At 36.7% G+C, this 19,073-nt stretch overlaps 1 protein-coding gene across 8 annotated transcripts in view; it reads left to right on the top strand.

The window, feature by feature from the left end:
• The window catches only part of FRYL (FRY like transcription coactivator), a 160,995-nt gene that overhangs the window by 55,537 nt on the left and 86,385 nt on the right, over positions 1 to 19,073 (top strand). For all 8 annotated transcript variants that reach the window (XM_054290556.1, XM_054290529.1, XM_054290521.1 and 5 more), the window contains 2 exons: positions 11,590 to 11,789; positions 18,106 to 18,159. In XM_054290556.1, the coding sequence (XP_054146531.1) occupies positions 11,670 to 11,789; positions 18,106 to 18,159 (174 nt within the window). In that variant the 5' untranslated portion in view covers positions 11,590 to 11,669. The remainder of the gene's footprint in view (positions 1 to 11,589; positions 11,790 to 18,105; positions 18,160 to 19,073) is intronic.

Here is a 19,073-nt window from a genome sequence, read left to right as displayed (position 1 = left end):
ACATTGAAAGGAAATAAAACATCATCATGGTGCAGTGACAGCTGTCAGTGTCTGTGCAGCCTGTATTTATGTGTGTTCCTTTGCTGCTATATCCTTGCCTTAGTTCTAGATTTTAAATGCTACTTCTTAAAACTTTAGATTTAGTACATGTTTTTCTTTGTCTTCATATAGTTAGCATACCATGGAAGTGGTATGCTTTTACTCTTTATTCAGAGCAGGTTCACTCTCATCATTGCTGTGGAAATGTGTGTTTTCTTAACTTACAGATCAGTGTGTAAGGAAATCCGGAATAAACACTTGTGAATAAAATTCTCTTTCCTTCTCTTCCTACTCTTTCACTCCACAGGCCTGACTAGTCTATCTTTCACTGCTGCCTTTGCTTCTCTTCTGCTTTTTGGTTTAACATAATTTAGCCAAGCATTGATTTAATTTTATTGCCTTTGCTAGCTCAGCTTAACACAGGATTCAGAGCATTAGTGTGTTTCCAGCCTGGTGCAGCCTTCAATTTGATGGCAAAAATGGGTTTCTCTCCTAGCAGTAAGAGAGAGCAGTAAGTACTGTTCCCTGCCCCACTTCCCTCACCCCACGGGCTGTGCAGGGCACAATTTCTGTGCCAGTCAGAAAGGTTATGAGTGCTTGCAGCTTTATCAGTGTGCCCATGCCCGTTGCTTGAAAAGTTGACCATCAGTATCTGGCTCTCAAATGGGAGGGAGGGGGAATAATGAGAAACCAAACTGCCCTCAGCAAGCTTAAATTTGCTCTGTAGGAATCTGCATCCCCCTTGGAAACTTCTTCTAAATAATAAAAAACTCCAGGAGACTCAACTGAAGGAAAAATAATACTGATGAGTTATGGCCTCTCAGCCATTGCATGAATGCACAAACCATCTAAAGGCATGGTAACTGACTGTTATGCTGGTGACCCTGAACTTATAAGCCCCCATGAAAAGCAGGGAATAGTACTGGCTCAGACTTAGTGGGGACTCGGTTTACATTTTCCAGATGGATCAGAAGAACTAACAGAACAAGCCAATATTAAGCAATTCTGTCTTTGCTCTCCATATTCAGTGGGAAGTTGATGTCTTTGTCCCGGTTGCAGAAATAAAGTTAAATAAAAAATAAGCATCAGATACTGCCCTTTAAAATGAATACTGTAAGCTTTTTTTTTGGCAAGTTAATCATTCTGGAATAAATTGCTTCTGTGTTTGCATCGTTAATGAAAGTATGACTTGCAATGCTGTAGAAGCCTAATGCTAATGAGGATAGGAAGTAAAGAAACAAGTTTAGGGATTTTTTTATACTTATGTGGTTATTCTTTTGAGGGAACACAGAATTTGTAAATGAGTGAGTGTTGATAGTTCTATATGTTCATTTGTTAAAGTTCAGTGTTTTGAAGGAAGCTGAGATAGCAGGGTGGATACATGCATTGTTCGCTTGCGCTGGGCAAAGTAGTCTGACAGTTCAGGGCATGTTTGGTCTTCACAAGGTCTACTGGGAAAGGAGACTGAAGGTACCAGATGTGTGCCTGGGGTGGTGTTGTTTCTCTGAGAAGTTTGCAACTTGATTACAGAACTGTTTTCGAGCAGAAATTACTGTATTAAAGTCTAGTTTGCTTTATAATATGTGCAGCTTAAAATTGCATTGAAGGCAGTTGTATTAAATGTCAGGACACTAAGAGTATTTCTGAAAACTACTGTTGGGAATTTAACTTACAGCCCTGAATCTTTGCATTCCTGCCATTATTCTGCTTCCAAATGTGATGGATTATGTTTAGATTATGGACAGATGAGACTTATCCTTTACATTCTTTGAAGCTGATCTTGCACGAGAGCAGCTTTCTAACAGTGAAACAAAGTATGTTAAATAAATTAGTAGTTTGGAAGTATGCCATTAATTAGGGTTTCACTTCTTTCTAAATAAAGATTGCTGTGAAATTCAAAAATATTATTTTTAATTAAAGTACTTTATTTGAAGAGGTTTTCTATTCTGGCTGTTATTCTAGAAAAGGAATTACATAAACTATATTTTTAATGATCTGACACTTTAATGGCCAGGATATCCTGATGGCATGCCGTAATCAAGAGTGACTGGGCAGGACTTGAGACAATTGAGTTCAAACTGATTTCCTCTTCCCCCTCTAGTTTTTGTGTTCTATCACATTGTTTTCCACTGTGTATGGTTTGCTCTTTTGGCATCTTGTGCTATCAAAATTATTTTTTAATTTTTCTTTTTTTCCTGTCTGATAATAATCTACATGCATGGTCTACCATACAAGGCTCTGTAAAATGAGTCACAAAATGAGTTGTACTTCTTGCATATGTCTAGAAATTTCAGCCAGTATTTCCCATCTATTCCTAGCTGTTGTGTTGTTGAGGATTTTTTTAAATGTATGTAAATTAATCTTATATTCATCTTAGTTATTTGAAAAAATAGTTTTTAATTTTAAATTTCTTGCTTGCCATGGTCGTTGCTTCTGCCATAGATGGCACAGTCTGTCCTGCTGTCTGACACTATATTCTGAATTACACAGCACTAGAGATCAGATGATCCTCAGCATTATCTTTGGAGCTTCTAGCAGCCTTTGATGCTGTCAAATCCAACATTCTCAGTGGACAGAGGGAGCCCAGTGACAACTAACAGTCTATTTCTGACTACTGCCCTGGGTATCCTCACACTATCCTGAATGGCAGATCTGATCTCTTCTTCAACCGTTAAATTTCTTAATGAAAGTTTTTGTGTGTTCTACTCCAGTAAATGAAAAATACTCATCCATCTGATTTGGGTGATTGTGCATTGTGTATGTGGCTGTTGTTTGTCCTGTTCAGCCACAGTTCTGTGAGAAGCAGGTGCTCCTTGCACACTATGAGGATGGAGCGTTAGAAAGAATGTTCAGTGGAGCTGCCACTTCTCACCTATGTATAAAGGTGTGGATGACTGCCACATTCCATAATTGCAAAGCCAGTAGGATTTACTTGGAGAAATTCAAAGCTCTGTTTCTCTCTTCTCATGTTTCTCAGTTTACGAAAAATATGTATTTAAAAATAATTTCCCTGATTTTATCTCAAATCCATTTTGTCTTTTTATCTGTTCTAGAGTTTCAGGAAAGAAATCATATACCTATTTTATTTTTGACTTTTCAAAGTAGGGAAGGGACTATAAGATGAAGTCCCATACATAAATTGGAGTATTTGCTGGTTAGAGTTTGCTTGTTAAAGCAGCTGGACAAGAAGAATGTCTTGTTCTCTTCATAGTGCTTCCTCAAAGAACATCTGAATATTAGTACAAAAAAGGGGTAAAAGAATAACGTGGCAGAGAATATAGCAAAAAGTCTCCAGAGGATTATGGTGATAGGGAGTTTAGAAAGGAAAAAGACCTTTCAAGGACTTACTTTATGTTTGACACATGGGGAATTTACTTCATATATCCCAGACAATGGTTATATGTGTGGAAAAGATGCTGGAGAAATTTTCTTCTAAACTGAAATATTTGTGGTTTGTTACAGTTGTGTTTTTTCTATTAATTCAAAATGTCACTTTCAAGTTTGATGGAATATTACTTCCCTTTTGCTTCTTCTCTTGTGGGAGACTGTTTGGTTGCATTTCTAGAAATTTATGCCAAATGAAAATCTAAAAATCACATTTTAAGAATGAAAGTGACAGAGGTATTAACAGCAGTGGAGAAGAAGGCTACTGAATCTCTGGAAGGAATCAATTACTTAGTTGTAAGGCAGAGCTTGAAATCTAAGGATCATCTGTAGCAGCAAGACTTCTAAGGGTTTGCAATCTGGCCCAGATACCTAGAAAACCAGATATTGCCAGACAAGGTTCTATGCCTTAGAATTTCTGCTGTGTCTTTGTGTTGGCAAGAAGTAATGTTTCTATTACCATTCTTGCCTGTGTTTGCAGAGTCTTTGAGAGCAGAAAACAAGTTTCATGTGAGTACCTGTAACTAGACAAATTTACAGCTGCTCTCCCAGTTGAGTCAACTTTCCCTAAAGAAAGAATGTTCATATTTGCTGGAGATAAAAAAAATAATCTTTAGAATAAAACTTCAAAGATTTCTGTGAAGATTTTGTTCTGTTGGGATGTTTTTAGTCCAAATGAAAGCTCAGCTGTCATGGCACCAGTTCCCACAATAAACTCAGAAATACCTTGTGTATTCTCTCTCAGGCTATCCTTCATGTTACAGCCGTATGGTTAATCAACTACTTGTTGAAATTAATTTATGTTCTGTTTATTGATGCAGCATTCCTTTATGTTCTTTGTCCCAGAGTTCGGCTGAAATTAAACGTGCCTGAGACTCCTTAGAGAAGTTTTTAATAGGGAAGTGTTTCTGCTGCAGAAGTAAAATGTGAGTTCCAATTTAGATGTGGAGGGGAAGTTATCAATACACATAAAACTTCCTCTTACTGAAAGGTTGGACTTAGCTTTACAAACTTTACATGAACCGTAGCACTGAACAAAGCCACTTGTAAGCCTGTTTCTATTTCACAGGTAGGTAATCCATTCATCTTGTCATCGTGTGACATATCATAAATGCATGACACAAATATCAGCTACAATTGCTGGTTACTTGATTGTTTCCATAAGTCATTTAAAACCAGTAAAGAATTGAGAGAGGTGAGGTAAGAATTTGCACTCTGGGCTTAGTCTATGTGACCTGTTAATGAGAGAATAGTTCTTTGCCTGTTGTGCAGTTGAACACCTGTATGAAGCCAAAATTTTTGTTAAACATCTTCCAAAGAAAATCCACTGTATACTGCCAACACAGAAAGGGAAGAGAGAATTCCATAGCTGGTGTTGCTGGATGAATTAGTTGTGTAGTCTGTATTGAAAATAATAGGAAGTTTGTGCTTCAAGAACTATGTATCCAGACTAAGGTATGAGAAATAGGGGAAAAAGTGCTGGTTTTTTTTCTTGATCATGTATATTCTAATGTATTCAAATTGATTTCAGTTTCTACTGCTGTGTTTGTATTTGTGGTGTTACCAATCAGTTCATATGTATTATATACAGCAAAGGAATGTCTAGGTACCAGACTCTATGAAAACATGTGGTCAGTTGCCCATAATAGATGCTTAATTTCACTGTCAAGGACTGTGAATTTTGTTCACATTATTTAGGTTGTCCTGTAAAGTGACATTGCTCTGGTGTCTGGAGGCTGCTTTGCCTCTCCTTTGGCATTGAGTGTTCCATACCAATATCAAGATTAATATTCATATTAGGTATGGGGTTTTTTAAGGGCCTTGTAGGAATGTCTCAAAAAAGGGCATCTGACAGAAACTCAATTTCTTGATCAGTCCAAACATATTATTGAGAATAATTTACATAACCAAGAAAATTAGAATAGCATTTGTATAAAAACAGATGTGCTCAAAATGAGTATGTGTTTTATGAGTTTGCATTTTTTTTTTTCTCTTTTATTGTGTCTAGTAGCACAGTTTAAGATTAGTACCATCTTGCTGGTAAATAATTGTTAGTGAAATAAATGAGAAAATCTGGATAAATGCAGTATAATGCAGAAGCGTCCACTAATTCTGCAGGACTGCTGAATCCAGCACCTGTGTGACGCTGCTGAGCCAAGGAGCCAGCCACGTGTGCACAGTACTGGGTGTGCATGGCATCAGCAGGGATTCAGTACAGCTGGAGCAGGTGAGGCAGGGATAAATCCAGCTGTCAGACAGGCTTCATGCACTATCAGTAGTGCTGCATAGTTGGAACAAAAACCAGTGAAGTAGACCTCATTGTCTGCTGTGCCACCACGTGCTTCAGCAACCCAGGTAAACCACATCCTCCCTTTGCTGCTGGGAAAGCAAATCCAAGAGATTTCAGTGAAGAATGGCTCTTTCTTTGTATTTGCTTATAGGTTGGAGGCTGAGATCTGGAATGTGCACCTGTTACTAGAGCAGTGTTTGTTGAGTTCCATTGTATTCATAAAGCTGTTCACTGTTCCTTTCATTCAAGTCGTAAGACTTTGTTTTCCACTGGTAGGAGCAAGCAGACTTTGGAAACAGTAAAAACCTGATGATCAGCATGGCTTTCAGAATTGTAAAGTAACGATAAATTTAGTGAGGAAGTTGCTCTGAAAAACAGGGTTCTTATCAGGGACATGGGAAACCTAGGTTTAACATTTGGGCTCTATTCATAATTTGTTGGCATGATTCTGGGTAGATTGCCATCTCTTTTGAGCATTGACATCCTTTTAAGGAAAAAAATATTCTTTTGGTAAAATAACTAAAGATTGTTTGTTATGAAACATTCTAACAATCACTACAGACAAGTTTCCATGTATATTAATATCATTTCTGGAGGCAGGATAAAATGTTCTAGATGTTATCAGAGTAGAAGGCAAGGAGTTTAATTAAAATTCCTTTAAGTAACCACACGTAATATTTTTAGTCTTTGGAGATTTTTGTATTGTCAGTTGGACATGCAAACTCTATTCTGCAACAAGTGTCACAGGAAATATAAAGTACTTCTGAAAGTACATGTGCTTCAAAAATAACAGTAAAAAGCTTAATTGCTAAATGTGAGCTATGTAAAATTATGTACTACTTTTGCAATTCATTATAAAAATAGCAACCAAGAATATAATCTGCTTGATGAAAACTGCAGAGGCTCCTCAAGATTGTGCTGAGCATGTTTATTTTATAGTTGAGTACCTTATTTTAAAATGCTATAAAAGTAATTCCAGATGTGTTTTCAGGTATGTGGAAAAAGGGAAGATACCTGATGGAAGTTTTGCTTCAGTCCAGCCATTTCCAACTTCCTGAGACACAGCAGCAACTGAACCCAAATTTCAGTTAAAGCAATAACCGTGAAAAACTTGGGGAAAAAGCACATATAAAGTGCCAATACTTGGCTAAGTGTAAAGTAGTACCCAAAAAAAGTCTGAAAGCTAAAAATCATCATTTTTTATTAGCCATGAAGTAAAATGGACTCATCAGCTGTCACTTGCTAGCATTTATTACCTTTCAGTACCTGCTTTGTATGTTTGAACCCTGAATAGTCTCATTGGTAAATAGGATGCTACTTTATATCCTCAAATACTTGATGCATTTGGGCTATGCAGAGAGAAACAGGATGATAAAATAGTAGCATTCTTTACTGTCAGATTGGGTATTAAATAACCTTTCCTAGTTCTAGACACTTGTGTTTAACATGAAACAACTTTGTTTTTCACTTAGCATACATCAGGGCGTGTTGCCTTTTGACCTAGGAGTGTGTTGTCTGTCTAATTACCCTTTGTATTGTTTTACTGTTCCTTGCAACTATCCAAACAATTCGGTGTGGCCCTAGCAACCAAACAATACTGTTTAACAAAGATTTCCTTACTGCATTGCTCCCAGATTTCCCACGTAGCAGTAGCTCACATCAGAGCAAACAAACAGGATATTGTTTCAAGTGAATAATGTTCACTGTTTTCAAGTGGTTTGTGAAAGTAGTTTTTTAGTTTTGAGCTGTTGCAAGCTCTATGGTTTCTGGTTCCAGATCTCATCTGAAGTTCTGTAGAATGCTTCATGTTTTGAAGCTTCCAGACGATGTTTGAAACTTACATTTTCTCTGGCACCTAAGAGTAAAGAATGGCTTTGCTTTGATGGCAAAGAATAGCAGAAAAAAAAAATTTAATTCTGTCCTGCAATGACTTTTTTTTTCCATTAAGCATACTTAAATTCATATAGATCCTTCTTACAATTTTATTGATTGAAAGTTCATGAGTAAATGCATCCCACTGAATGTAATTATACCATTTAATAATGTTGTTTGACCTAGCTAAGAAATCTAAGATTAGATTTTGACTTTTCTTTAAGACACTCTTGTATAATTACTTATTAAATAGTCGAGCTCCTTCTCCATTTTCCCTCGTCCATGTTTTTCTGTGTGTATTTAACTGAATTACTGGTTTTACAAAGCAGATGAAACCATGAACATTGTCATATGCAAGACAAGAGTCTTGATGCTAATGTCAACCACTAGTGGTGTTGTGAATTAGAGTCCTCAGCAAGTTCATGGATTAAAATAAATCCTAATAATTTTTTCTTCTTTTTACATACTCTTACATTTTAGCAAAACTAAGGTATTTGTAATACTCTCATGGCAGGGTTTATAACTGCTTCAGTATGACAATTTTCCCTGTTTTTTGTGGAAAACAAATCAGGGGGGTAAGTTCATTGCCACCTGGAGAGTTTGTGCATGTGAACGGAGAGATGAGTAACATGAATGGCTGTAGGGATAGCTGTGACCCTGCTTTGCTGCTGAATGAGAAAGAAAGCAAGGCAAGCCCTGTTCCTGCACTGACTCTGTGCTGGCTGGAAGGGATTGATTGCATCCCTGGCAGTGCTGCAGCCACAGCAGCACTGTGTGTGCACTCTCTGTGTGCTGTCCAAGGGGGGCTCTGTGAACTATAGCCAGGGAGTGGGGTCCTTGCTCATTCTGGGGGGTGTAAGGCTACCCTGGCACCACATTTCCTTGGCTGCCTGGCCATGACCTCTGCCTTGTACTGAAATGTCTGCAGCACTCACAAGACCCAGTTTGATTATAGTCCAGTTCTTTTTTTTCTTGCCACCATAAGATTTTTGCCCAGTTTATCCATTTCCTGTGCTTTTGTTTGAGCCTGAGGAGGGAATTTACCTATGTTTAGATCAGTGTAGAGAGCCTTGGAGTTTCATCCTTAGTGAGGGAAGCTGTCTTATAGCTTTGAAAGTTAACACACTAAGGTGATCCCTTTTACTGAGGATTGAATTGCTAACACAAAGTAAAGATAGCACTTAAAAGATGATCAGCTCCCAATGTTTCCTGATTCTTGAGTGACAGGGGCTTTTTGAATGTGGTCCTTTAAAATCTGAAGACAGAAGTGTATTATGTAATCACACTATTAAGAGTTGTCTACCTAATTGTCTACATCTAAATATAGTGTGGGGTTAAGGAGCACAGTGGTCTTAGTTTCCCCAGAGAACAAAAAGAGCTGGTTCAGTACCAGCTCCTCACTCTTCAGGAGTGGGAACTGGACCAGAGCTCTGGCATGTTCACTTCAGTCCAGATCATGCAACAGCTGTGGCATATCCAGTAGGTAAGTCTGGAATGAGCTGAAGCTGCTGCTTTGCTAAATTTCTTCTGACAAGACACAAGTAATGATATTCAAAAGGACATTTAAACACTCTCATTTCTTTCCAGCCTGTTAGTGTTAATATGTCTTTTAAAATAAGACAGTCCAAGTTGTCTGTAATTAGAACAGAGCTTTATCTTTCTTAGAAACTCTCATATTTAGGATGAAAGCTACTGCATATATTAGAAATATGTGGTATCTGTTGTGGGTCCTTAGCTACTCAAATTTCTATTTTGTTTATCTGATGAAAATGAAAGGAAGGTTGTTCGAAATGGTATGTTACAGCATTCTTCTGTTTTGCCTATCCCATGCTTGGTATTTCTGTTTGTTACCTGCTACGGCCATGAAGGATGTCTTTATTCCTTCTTTCACCTCTTCTCAAACCTCTGTACTCTTGTTCTTGACACATTTTCATCTCTCTCATTTTCTGGGCTGCCTTTGGAAGCATTGACGCTTCAGGATGGCAAGAGTGTGGATGCTGGAGAACATAGGCATTGTAAAGACATGATTTCTTTTTTTAAGTTCCTGTAATGTTTATGTTTCTGTACTGAAGGATGAGCCAATCGTCAGATGTGGGATGAGAAAGAGTTTTGGGTTGTAATCTTCCTTTTGCAGCCTGCACTTTGCTTTGTTTCTTAATGTTTTTATGTACTTATATGTAGTGAGCTTCTACCACAGGGATCTAGATCACGGCAGTGTCTGTGATGTCCCATTGTCCCTGGCTGTGTGGGACATGCTCTTCTCTGTCTTTTAGGGCCTCTGTTACTGAGATCAAAGTGCTGGATTGAAGTGTTAGAGGAGTTTTGGAAATTTTTTATGACATATGCAGTGTGTGCCTGCTGTTCTGGTGTTGCCCCTGGTTCCCAGGCACTCAGTTTTGTGACCTTGTGCAAGTCTTTCCAGCCTCAAAGAAAGGATTCTGCAATTTATGTTTATTTCCTGTTTTATGCAACAGGAAAAAAGATGCATACTCCAGCCAAGCAGCAAGTTTGTACAATAGCATAAGGATTAAAAACAAGTAATGTGTAGTACTCACAATCTTATGCAAGGTACCCTTCCTTCTGGATCAGAAGCTGAGGTAGTTGGGGGCATTCAGTTTTCACTCCTGCAGAATTTCTCACTTCTCACCAATGCATTTGATAAATGATAAATTTCAATGGAAGTTGCAGGAGTCTGTTTTATATTATGTAAAATGTAACTCTCTGAATTGATAGAAGATATAATAAATGGCCAAGACTTCTCTTGAGAAGATGTGATGTACCAATGTTTGGTCTCCATATTTGGTCTCATGTTTTTTCATAAATGACTTGAAAAAAACATTTGAGAAAAAGTTGTGGATAATATTTAGCTTACAGGGTTTGTACATGTAAAAACTGAGATCATGTAAAAAAAATTTCAGGTTCAGCAAAATAAACCAAATGTGTCACCTCACACTTTATGTGCAAAAAGCCTTAAAAACGCTTACCTAAACACATCACGAAATGTGGCAGAATGAAACAGATGGGAACTAGGCTCCCTGCATGACTGTCTTAGGAAAATAAAATCTTAATATAAATAGATAGGAATTGTTAATATCAATTCCTAATAGCAATTGAAAAATAACATCTGCAGTCATGGAATACACTAGGGAAATATCAGACCTTCCTATGTATGTCTGGTTCATCATTAAGAGGTGTCAGCAGTTATTTTGATATATAGTGTGCAAGACAAGAATTGTAATTATCTACCCTGATTGTTTTGTGTATTAAACTCTGTGTGTGAACTCTGAAACATGATTTTCAGTCCTGCAGTTCACATTGCTAGCAGCTTTTACAATAAGTGGATGTTTTGGAATGCCTGAGGAGAAAAATAAAATTAAAGGTGGATAACTATATATAAAGTTTGTATATGACAATGTCAGTATAAAAGCAAAATAATTCTTAGAAAATGAGACTGATACATACAATGTTTTTTTTATTGATTAATAGGTTTTTCTTACAAGGAACAGTTTTTAACATGGGACTAGAAGATCAGTTAGCATGACATGTCTAAAAAGGGTTTGCTTTCCTGTTAGGAAAATCAACTTATTGACAAAAAGTGCCAAAGAAGAATTTCTCTTGAAGGTATTTGGACACCAAATAGAAACATGTACTTAATGAGTGATCCATAAAATGGAATCAAGCAATGCTTCTCATAATATGGGGGATAACCCTTTCCATTCAACCTTCTGATTTTTAGTCATACTTGAACTGAAGCTACTATAGGTTAATCATGTAGAGCATTTTATTGGCAACACAAGTGACCTGCATTGTAAACCCTTGTGCAACTTAAGCATAGAAACTCCGACCTCACTGAAACAAATTCTTATTCTACGTTACAATTGTTTCCTTCTGTTTTAGAGAATTTACTGTTGAAAATATGTGTGTGATGAATGGGAAAATGTTGTGGGACGATGTTTAGAAGCTCTGCTTTATAGCTCTGTGTTTTTCTTGTTTTTTACCTTTAGCCTCCGCACCACCCAGCAGAGTAAATAAACGTAGAGTTTCTCCAAGTGTTGTTTCCACCTGGGAAAAGAGAGGCATCATCATGTCTAACATTACTATTGACCCAGATGTGAAACCGGGCGAGTATGTCATCAAAAGCCTCTTTGCTGAATTTGCTGTTCAAGCTGAAAAGAAAATTGAACTTGTAATGGCTGAACCTTTGGTGAGTCCTTTTTTTTTCATAGTATCTCTCAAAATGGTCTTGTTTTTTTCTGGAATAGGCTGATTTATCATATGTGTGGTTAGTGAAAAAAGCACTCCCAGATAGTGTTGACTTTTCAGAGAGATTACTTCAGGAATAAATAAGCTTCTGCAAACAGGGTTGCTCCCTGATTTGTTTTATTGACTTGTGTCAAAACTGTTACCTAGTAGTTACTGGAAACAAGACCTCTTTAGTGTATCCCTAAGGTCTGTGAAGTTACAAAAGTAAATAGGAACAACAAAAAATGTTCTTTCATTAATACTGTGAAGTGTGTTTCCTGTCAGTGTTTCTTTTAAATAATACTTAGGCAATATACTTTCAAGAAAAGATATATTTGGCTTGTTTTTTGAAGTAATGATAATAACACCTGGAATAATATAGTAGTCTGCATATATTGCAGATTGAGCTAAAAGGTAAAATTCCGTTGTTGATCTAGACTTCATGGTCTTGAAATAAATGGTTTTCTTTTAATTTGGAAATTTCTGGGAAAAAAACAAAAAAAAAACCCCAAAACAACAACAAACAAAACCAACTTTTATTTTTTTAAGCCTGGAAATTCACTGGGCAGGTGAGATGCTGTGGCTAGCAGAAGGCCAGCTCACAGAAGGCTTCTGTTGGCAGCTGCTGCTTGCCAAAGTGCTCATGTGCAGAAAGTGCCTATGTGAGCATTTGAGCCCCAGTTTTGAAACTTCAGGAAAAAGTTTTCTTAGGAAGCAGTCCAAAAGAGCACAGAAGCAGGGCTGAAACTGTTTTGTTTGGATTATGGAATCATCTTCAGCTACTACCATTAGTGTATAAAAGGCTGAGGAAAATGAAACTTTTCTTTATACCTGTTCTTTATATATATGTCAGTGTGCACCAAGCAGGTTTACAACTTAAATATAACTTGCTTATTTGGTTTTTACATCCAAAAAAGTAATGTGTTCAGGAGGGGTTTAAAAGAGAGCACAAAAACTTCATAGCAAAATGGGCACACAAGCCTCCACCTGGCTGAAAATGAGAGGAGAGCTGTAGTGGCAGTAGTGCTGTGGGAGGAAAGCCTGGTAGCTCCACTGTCCATCCATGTGCCAAGTGCTGCTCCTCCAGCCCCATTTCCATCCATCAGCTGAACAGACAGGGAGGGTAGTGCTTGGCCAGAGGGACAGACTGCCTGGAGCTGAGATGAGCTGAAGAGGGCTTTTCCTGCAGACACAGCTAGTTTGGAGTCAAATATAACCAGAATAATGGGAGCAAGGCAAATATAATAGCCCTGGAGTTCACTTTTGCTGCAAAATTGTCCCTAGACCAGATAAAATAAATCCTCTGTCATCAATCCCAGGTTGTGTCTCCTTGCCATGCTGTTGACTGTTAATTAAACAAATGTTTTTAAATCTCTTAATCATACAAAATTGAAACATCTCACCAGATTAAAAATTAGAAACCCCATGAAACTAATTAAATAATTCACCTTTCACAGAAGAGTGATTCCCAGCTTTGTTGCCTGGTGAGGTTTTATGGTGATTGCATGAAGTCTACCTTGTCAAGATTTTTTTACCGATAAGAACCTGCAGTCAGTATTTTGTGTGTATACAAGTGTGTATAAAATTCTTTAGAATAAAGTAAGAAATTACAAATATTACTTAAGTGCTCATCTATAAAGGTTTTAAACAGTTTTGTCTGGGTTCATTTGCTAAGCTGAATTCCTTTAAACAAAATGAATTTTAATGGAAACAAATGTAATTTACATGTATAGCCAGCTTTCCTTATTTTATATTGATGGGTGAGAAGGACTGTTTAGAAAACAAGCAAATTAAGAGAGGTGCCAAAGGCTGTGGAAGTGAAACAGCCTGAGCCTGGATAACATAAAGAGGTAGGAGGGAATTCTTAAGTGTCCAACTGAAAGGAAATACTGAGGTATTGAAGCAGCTTTATTCCTGTATGTAGAATTTTTGTAAGTACTGAACATTCAGTTCTAGTGTATGAAATTTGAAAAGAAAGATAAAAAGGCTGGAAGAGCACCAGAAAAGCACTGATTGTGATTGGACAAAAGGCTTTAATGGAAGAGTGGAAAGCTCTTTATTATTTTAGTGTGATTTGATTTTGTGGAATGACTTGGCTGCAAACAAATTATGAAGAATATATATAGAGTTACATAAATCTTTAATGAAGCTAGGCTGTTGGGTGAAGCTGTTTGAGAGAATTTAAAGCCAGACTAATAAAAATTAGGAGCTAGACAGTTTTTAAAACTTGAACATGACAGTAGGGGAATAAAAATTAATTAAAATATAAATTTAAAAAAAGGTCACTCACTGCAGATCATTTGTGGGTGAGAGGTAGTACCATTTTTGCTAAATGTATGGATTGCATTTAAAGGTAACTGACTTGTGATTTCAAAAATTACCTGAATGGTTTCTCTGGCTGTGATTTTTACCTTATTTCTTCTTACTAATTTAATTAAGAGTTCTCTGCTTGCAAATTGTAATACCTCAGCTTTTTCAAAGTTGCAGACAGAGCTTTTCAGCAAATGCTTAAAATAAATGATTAAATGAAAGCAGCAAGTGTAATGACAGGAAGGAAGATCATCCTTTTAGTGAATAAATGAAATAAAACCATTTTTCTTTTTAACCAGCTGTGCTAAATCTTTTGGAGCAGTATATAGTTTTAAAAGAAAAAAAGAGCCCAAGAGTAGTCTTGTAGCTTAAAAAGTACTCTTCAGCTTAGAAGGATGACACTGAGGAATGACACCAGCATTCCCCAAATGTGACATAAACAATGCCAGTTAAAAAGATTAGTGATAAACTCAATTATTTGCATTTTGTCAAGCTGCATGTAAGTATGGATGGTTAGAATTTAAGCAGAGAGTTTAACATGGTGCCACCTACTAAATTGTAGGTGTCTCACACTGAAGTCACAGCTAGCAAGAGTATTTATGCCTGTTACCACCACAAGGATTTTATTCTGCTGTGGAAATACTACACATGGCTCAGACTAGCACTGTGCACTTTTGCAGGTCTTGCCTAGATGCTTTCAAAAGTTTGTCTGAAGTAAAATTTAGCAGAGTGCTGTGCTGGCCCCTGGGGCGGGGATGCACTGCCCAGCCCCGGGGCTGCAGGAGGTGAGGCAGCATCCCTTGTCTGCTTTCCTCCCTGCAGCTTGGAGCTCTGCCAGAAGCACTCTGAGCCACCCTGCTGAGGTGTGCTGGCCACCAGAGGATGGTGCCAGGGAATGCTGGAGAGGGACCAACGGGTGGTGCCTTTTTCCATGGGTGCAGTTGTTTGCACAGCACATGCACATCCTGATCCCTGCTGCCTGCCATATGTTGACATTTCTCCTTTACACAATGGATGCAAACTGCTCTCTGCTTAATGCAATAGTGTTTTGGTTTTTTTTCATTTCACTTGTAAAAGATAAATGGAGACCTATTATTTCCATCTCTCTCTGAACTTCAGGAAGCCAGGAAAATAAATCTTAAATTATTCAGTTAGAGTTTCCAGACATTTACTTTATGCTGTTGAATAGATTTCTTTAAATCATGTGAGATGACTGGAGCCATGACAAAGCAGAGGTAGAAGAAGATATTAAAAGAAACTAAATTTAAAAGTCAAATAATTCAAAGGCCTTGATAAACCTGTGGTTGGGTTCAAGAGTATTATTTGGTTATGTCAGGTTTGTTTGGTGAGTGTTACATTAACTCTACAGTGTATTTACCTTTTAAGAGTTAAGATTCTTAGTGCTGAGGAAACATAATAGAGTTGGTTATGAACTTGTAAGGTCTTCATTCTTTCTGACCTTAAAATCTTAAACATTTGATACACAGAGGTATCTAAATTAGTATGAGTCATGGGAGGGAAGCTAAACTTTCAGAACTAGCTTTCTCTCTATTGACATGGATTTCAAATTTGTGTAAAGACTTACAGAATGTTTCACTTCTCTTTGATTTGTCATTCTTTTCTTTAGCAATTTTTGGGTTTAGACACATGCAATGGGTGTAGTGAACCCAGGGTTTCTTCACCTGTGTAATAGTTTGTAGTATTATGGTGGAAACATGGTTTGTTGGGACATTGTATCCTAAGGACTTAAGGAACCTGACTTTTCCCATCTTCTTACAGGAAGTCTTCTTCCCATCTTCTTACACTTTTCCATCTTATAAGGAAATAGCTTTCTAGTTTTTCTCATTTAACTTACTTAGCAATGATACAATGTTTGTATAGAGTGGAGCATTTCTTGTATTTCTGCTTTATAGATAAGCTGGCAATTACTGTGCAGTTTATCTGAAAGCATAATACAGATAAGAATTCATCTATAGCAGGCATTTCTGTGTAAAAAAAAAAGGAGGGAGGCTTGCTAGCTACAAGAAAATATGGCTTTGCAAGTGCTCTCTGGAGCTTTTAGTATATACTTCAAAATATTATTTCTCATAACAGTGTTTTGAACAGATTTAACATGTAAAATTACATTAATTTTAAAAATTCAAGAAAGTGGAACCTTTTCCCCTTTGCTTTTAAATAGACAGTGAAAGAACATTAACTATTACATCAGTTGATCAAAAAATACAACTTTTTCAGAATAATCAATGCATTTACCTAGAAACCCCCTTCTTAAAATATTTTTTATTTTGGGCATACTGGAAGTGAACATAAATGGTAGTATTTTCCTAGATAATTAAGTGGATTTCTTTGGATTATGGAAAGTGAAAATGACTTGTGCATTGACATTTTTATAATTTCAAATTATACTTTCAGAGTAGGCAAGTGCTTTTTGCCTGGGCAGTGTTGAATCCAAGTTTTCAGAGGCTGTAATAGTTGCCAGATATTGCATTCTTTTTAACACCAAATACAGCTACACTTACAGGAGAAAATGCCAGAAACTGTGCTGTATTTTCAAGATTACACTTAGGACAAGAAAAAATCAGTTGCCTGTTCGAACCTTGGATTTGGGACATGCAAAGTGAATTTTTATCTGTTGAACATACAGGCTGTCTCTTGCAGCCTTGCAAGTGTTAATCACCAAGCAATGTTGACTTACTCAGTTTTTGTCAACAGTCTGACAGCATGGGTGTTGTCTCATACTAAACTACTGAGCAGTTACTTTGTGCTGAGTTACAACCTGTTGAGAGCAGAACTGGCTATCAGAATTGCTCACACCTCCCTTTACATGCCAGACCAGGCAAGTTAACTACTTGACTTAGCCTGCTGCATAAAACTTCCTTGTTTGCCTATTGCAGTCTAATGTGAGCTATTAACTCTTTAGGTACTTTTTTTCTTTCCTTGTGAAAGATAACATTTTGAACTCATTTGTATTATCAACTGAAGGATAGTTTAAAATTTTTTTAAATAAGAGGAAATGCTCAGCAGATCTTTATATATGCTACTGCTTTGCAGTGTGCTCTTAAAGCTCTTACTGTGGCACTTGGGGTGCTGTAAATCAGTGATCCTCAAAGCCAGCTCACAGGACTCAGTGTTCTTTTCTTTTCTTCTTCTGTTTCTTCTTCTTTTTCTTTTTATTTCTTTATTCTTTTCTTCCTTTTCTTCCACCTTTTTTTTTTTTTTTTTTACTTTCCAGGGTACCTGAGCAAGGTATACTTGTATTTCTTGTAAGTGTATCATTTTGTACTCTACACAGTGACTAGTAAGAATTACTGTGTACTATTAGACTTTATAAATGTTTTATTTCCACAATGCTTTAATCCTCACTAAATTATTTTGTCAGGAGTATAATTTAATTTTGCTTTTAACAGAGGAGTGTGTCATATGCTACTGGTAGCACTAAATATTGTAATAAGTAAAATTCTAGTAATATTGCTTTTTTTTGTTCCTTATAGTTACTTCAATTAAAGCAAGTGATTATTCACATTCTCCTTTTACTGGAGTAGGTCTTCTAGCTGTGTTGTACTGCAGATTAGAAATGCGTTGAACACTTCTCTCTGCCTTTGTGAAGACATTTTAAAAGTCATTGTAACTTAGAATAATTGCCATATATGAACATGAATAAACTTGCTAATTGAGATAGGAATGGCTTTCCCTCCAAGTTACACTTGATACCCACCACCAGCTGGTCCTCATTTGGCCTCTACCATCTTCTGTTTGTCAGTCTTTAATGTTATTATTATTTTGCTACTGAATTAATTTTTGGCAGTATACATCACATCTCCAGAGATACTTGTATCTAAAAAAACTTGCAAATATTTATATGAAGAGTTTTTTCTTTGTTCTGTAATATAACTGGAAAAAAGGAATCTATCTTTGATAATAGTCAATGACATTGTGAAATGTATGTTTCTTCTTATTTTTTTGTACAGGAAAAGCTCTTGTCCAGATCTCTTCAAAGAGGTGAAGATCTTCAGTTTGATCAGGTAGGCAACGTATAATTGAAGGCAACTTTTATTGGATTAAGGTGGGCCTTACTTTTGCAGAGTAGTGGTTCCACTGTTGTAATAACTTAAAACATTCACACCTGAATCTGTGTCAGAAGATTTAGACTCTGAATGTTAGTTAGACTTTATTTTCCATTGTAGAATATGATAGTAATAAGCTATTAGAATAGATAATTATTTGAAGGTGGCAGTGAAAACTGGTGGAAGAAAGATGCTGAAGCACACTAGGGGACAAAAAGTCTTAGTTTATTTCTGCTTCAGTTATTATTTGAGTGTCTGGGGTTCTATTTTTATAAACAAATAGTGTGAATTTTATTTCAGTAGCATGGCTTTTACTGAATGCTTTTTGATTCTATGGCAGAAGGTATAGGGTGGATTCAAAGTGCTACTAAAGTGTTACTTTGTCCTTTGCTGAGAATATAGACAGACTGCTAGGCAATTCCATTTCACTTAGTCTCAGTGAACTGTGTCTGGAAAGACTCTCTGCTCAATTTATTAATATTTATTGTCTGTATTTCCAATTCTTCGATAGTGTAGGCATGTTTGTGCCCCATAACCACTTCCTTGCAGTGGAGAGGCAGTGTTCAGAGGAAGCCCCATTAGTTGCCTGTTCCTGTTATTGACTGTTCCTGAATAGCATCTAAGATGAAGCTTAGTGTTCTAAGAGAGGTTCTAAAAATAGGATGAGTGAAGAGAAATAAAAAATAAAACGTGTAACTTTTAAAATTGGATAATATAGAAAGAAACTGGTTTTCCTGAAAATACAGTTTTTAAAAAAAAGTTTTGATTGTTTGTATATATATATGTGTGTGAGTTCTTATTTTATTCTTTTGTAATTTGTAATCCACTTTGAAGTCAAGATCTGAACTATAATGCCACTGTATAACTGCTTT

Source organism: Melozone crissalis, unplaced genomic scaffold, assembly GCF_028551555.1.
Source record: "Melozone crissalis strain CALT ecotype California unplaced genomic scaffold, PUWL_Pcris_2 ptg000006l_1, whole genome shotgun sequence".
In the NCBI taxonomy this organism is placed as follows: Eukaryota; Metazoa; Chordata; class Aves; order Passeriformes; family Passerellidae; genus Melozone; species Melozone crissalis.
Note: the sequence above shows the minus strand (reverse complement) of the source record. Positions and strands in the feature narration are given on the sequence as shown.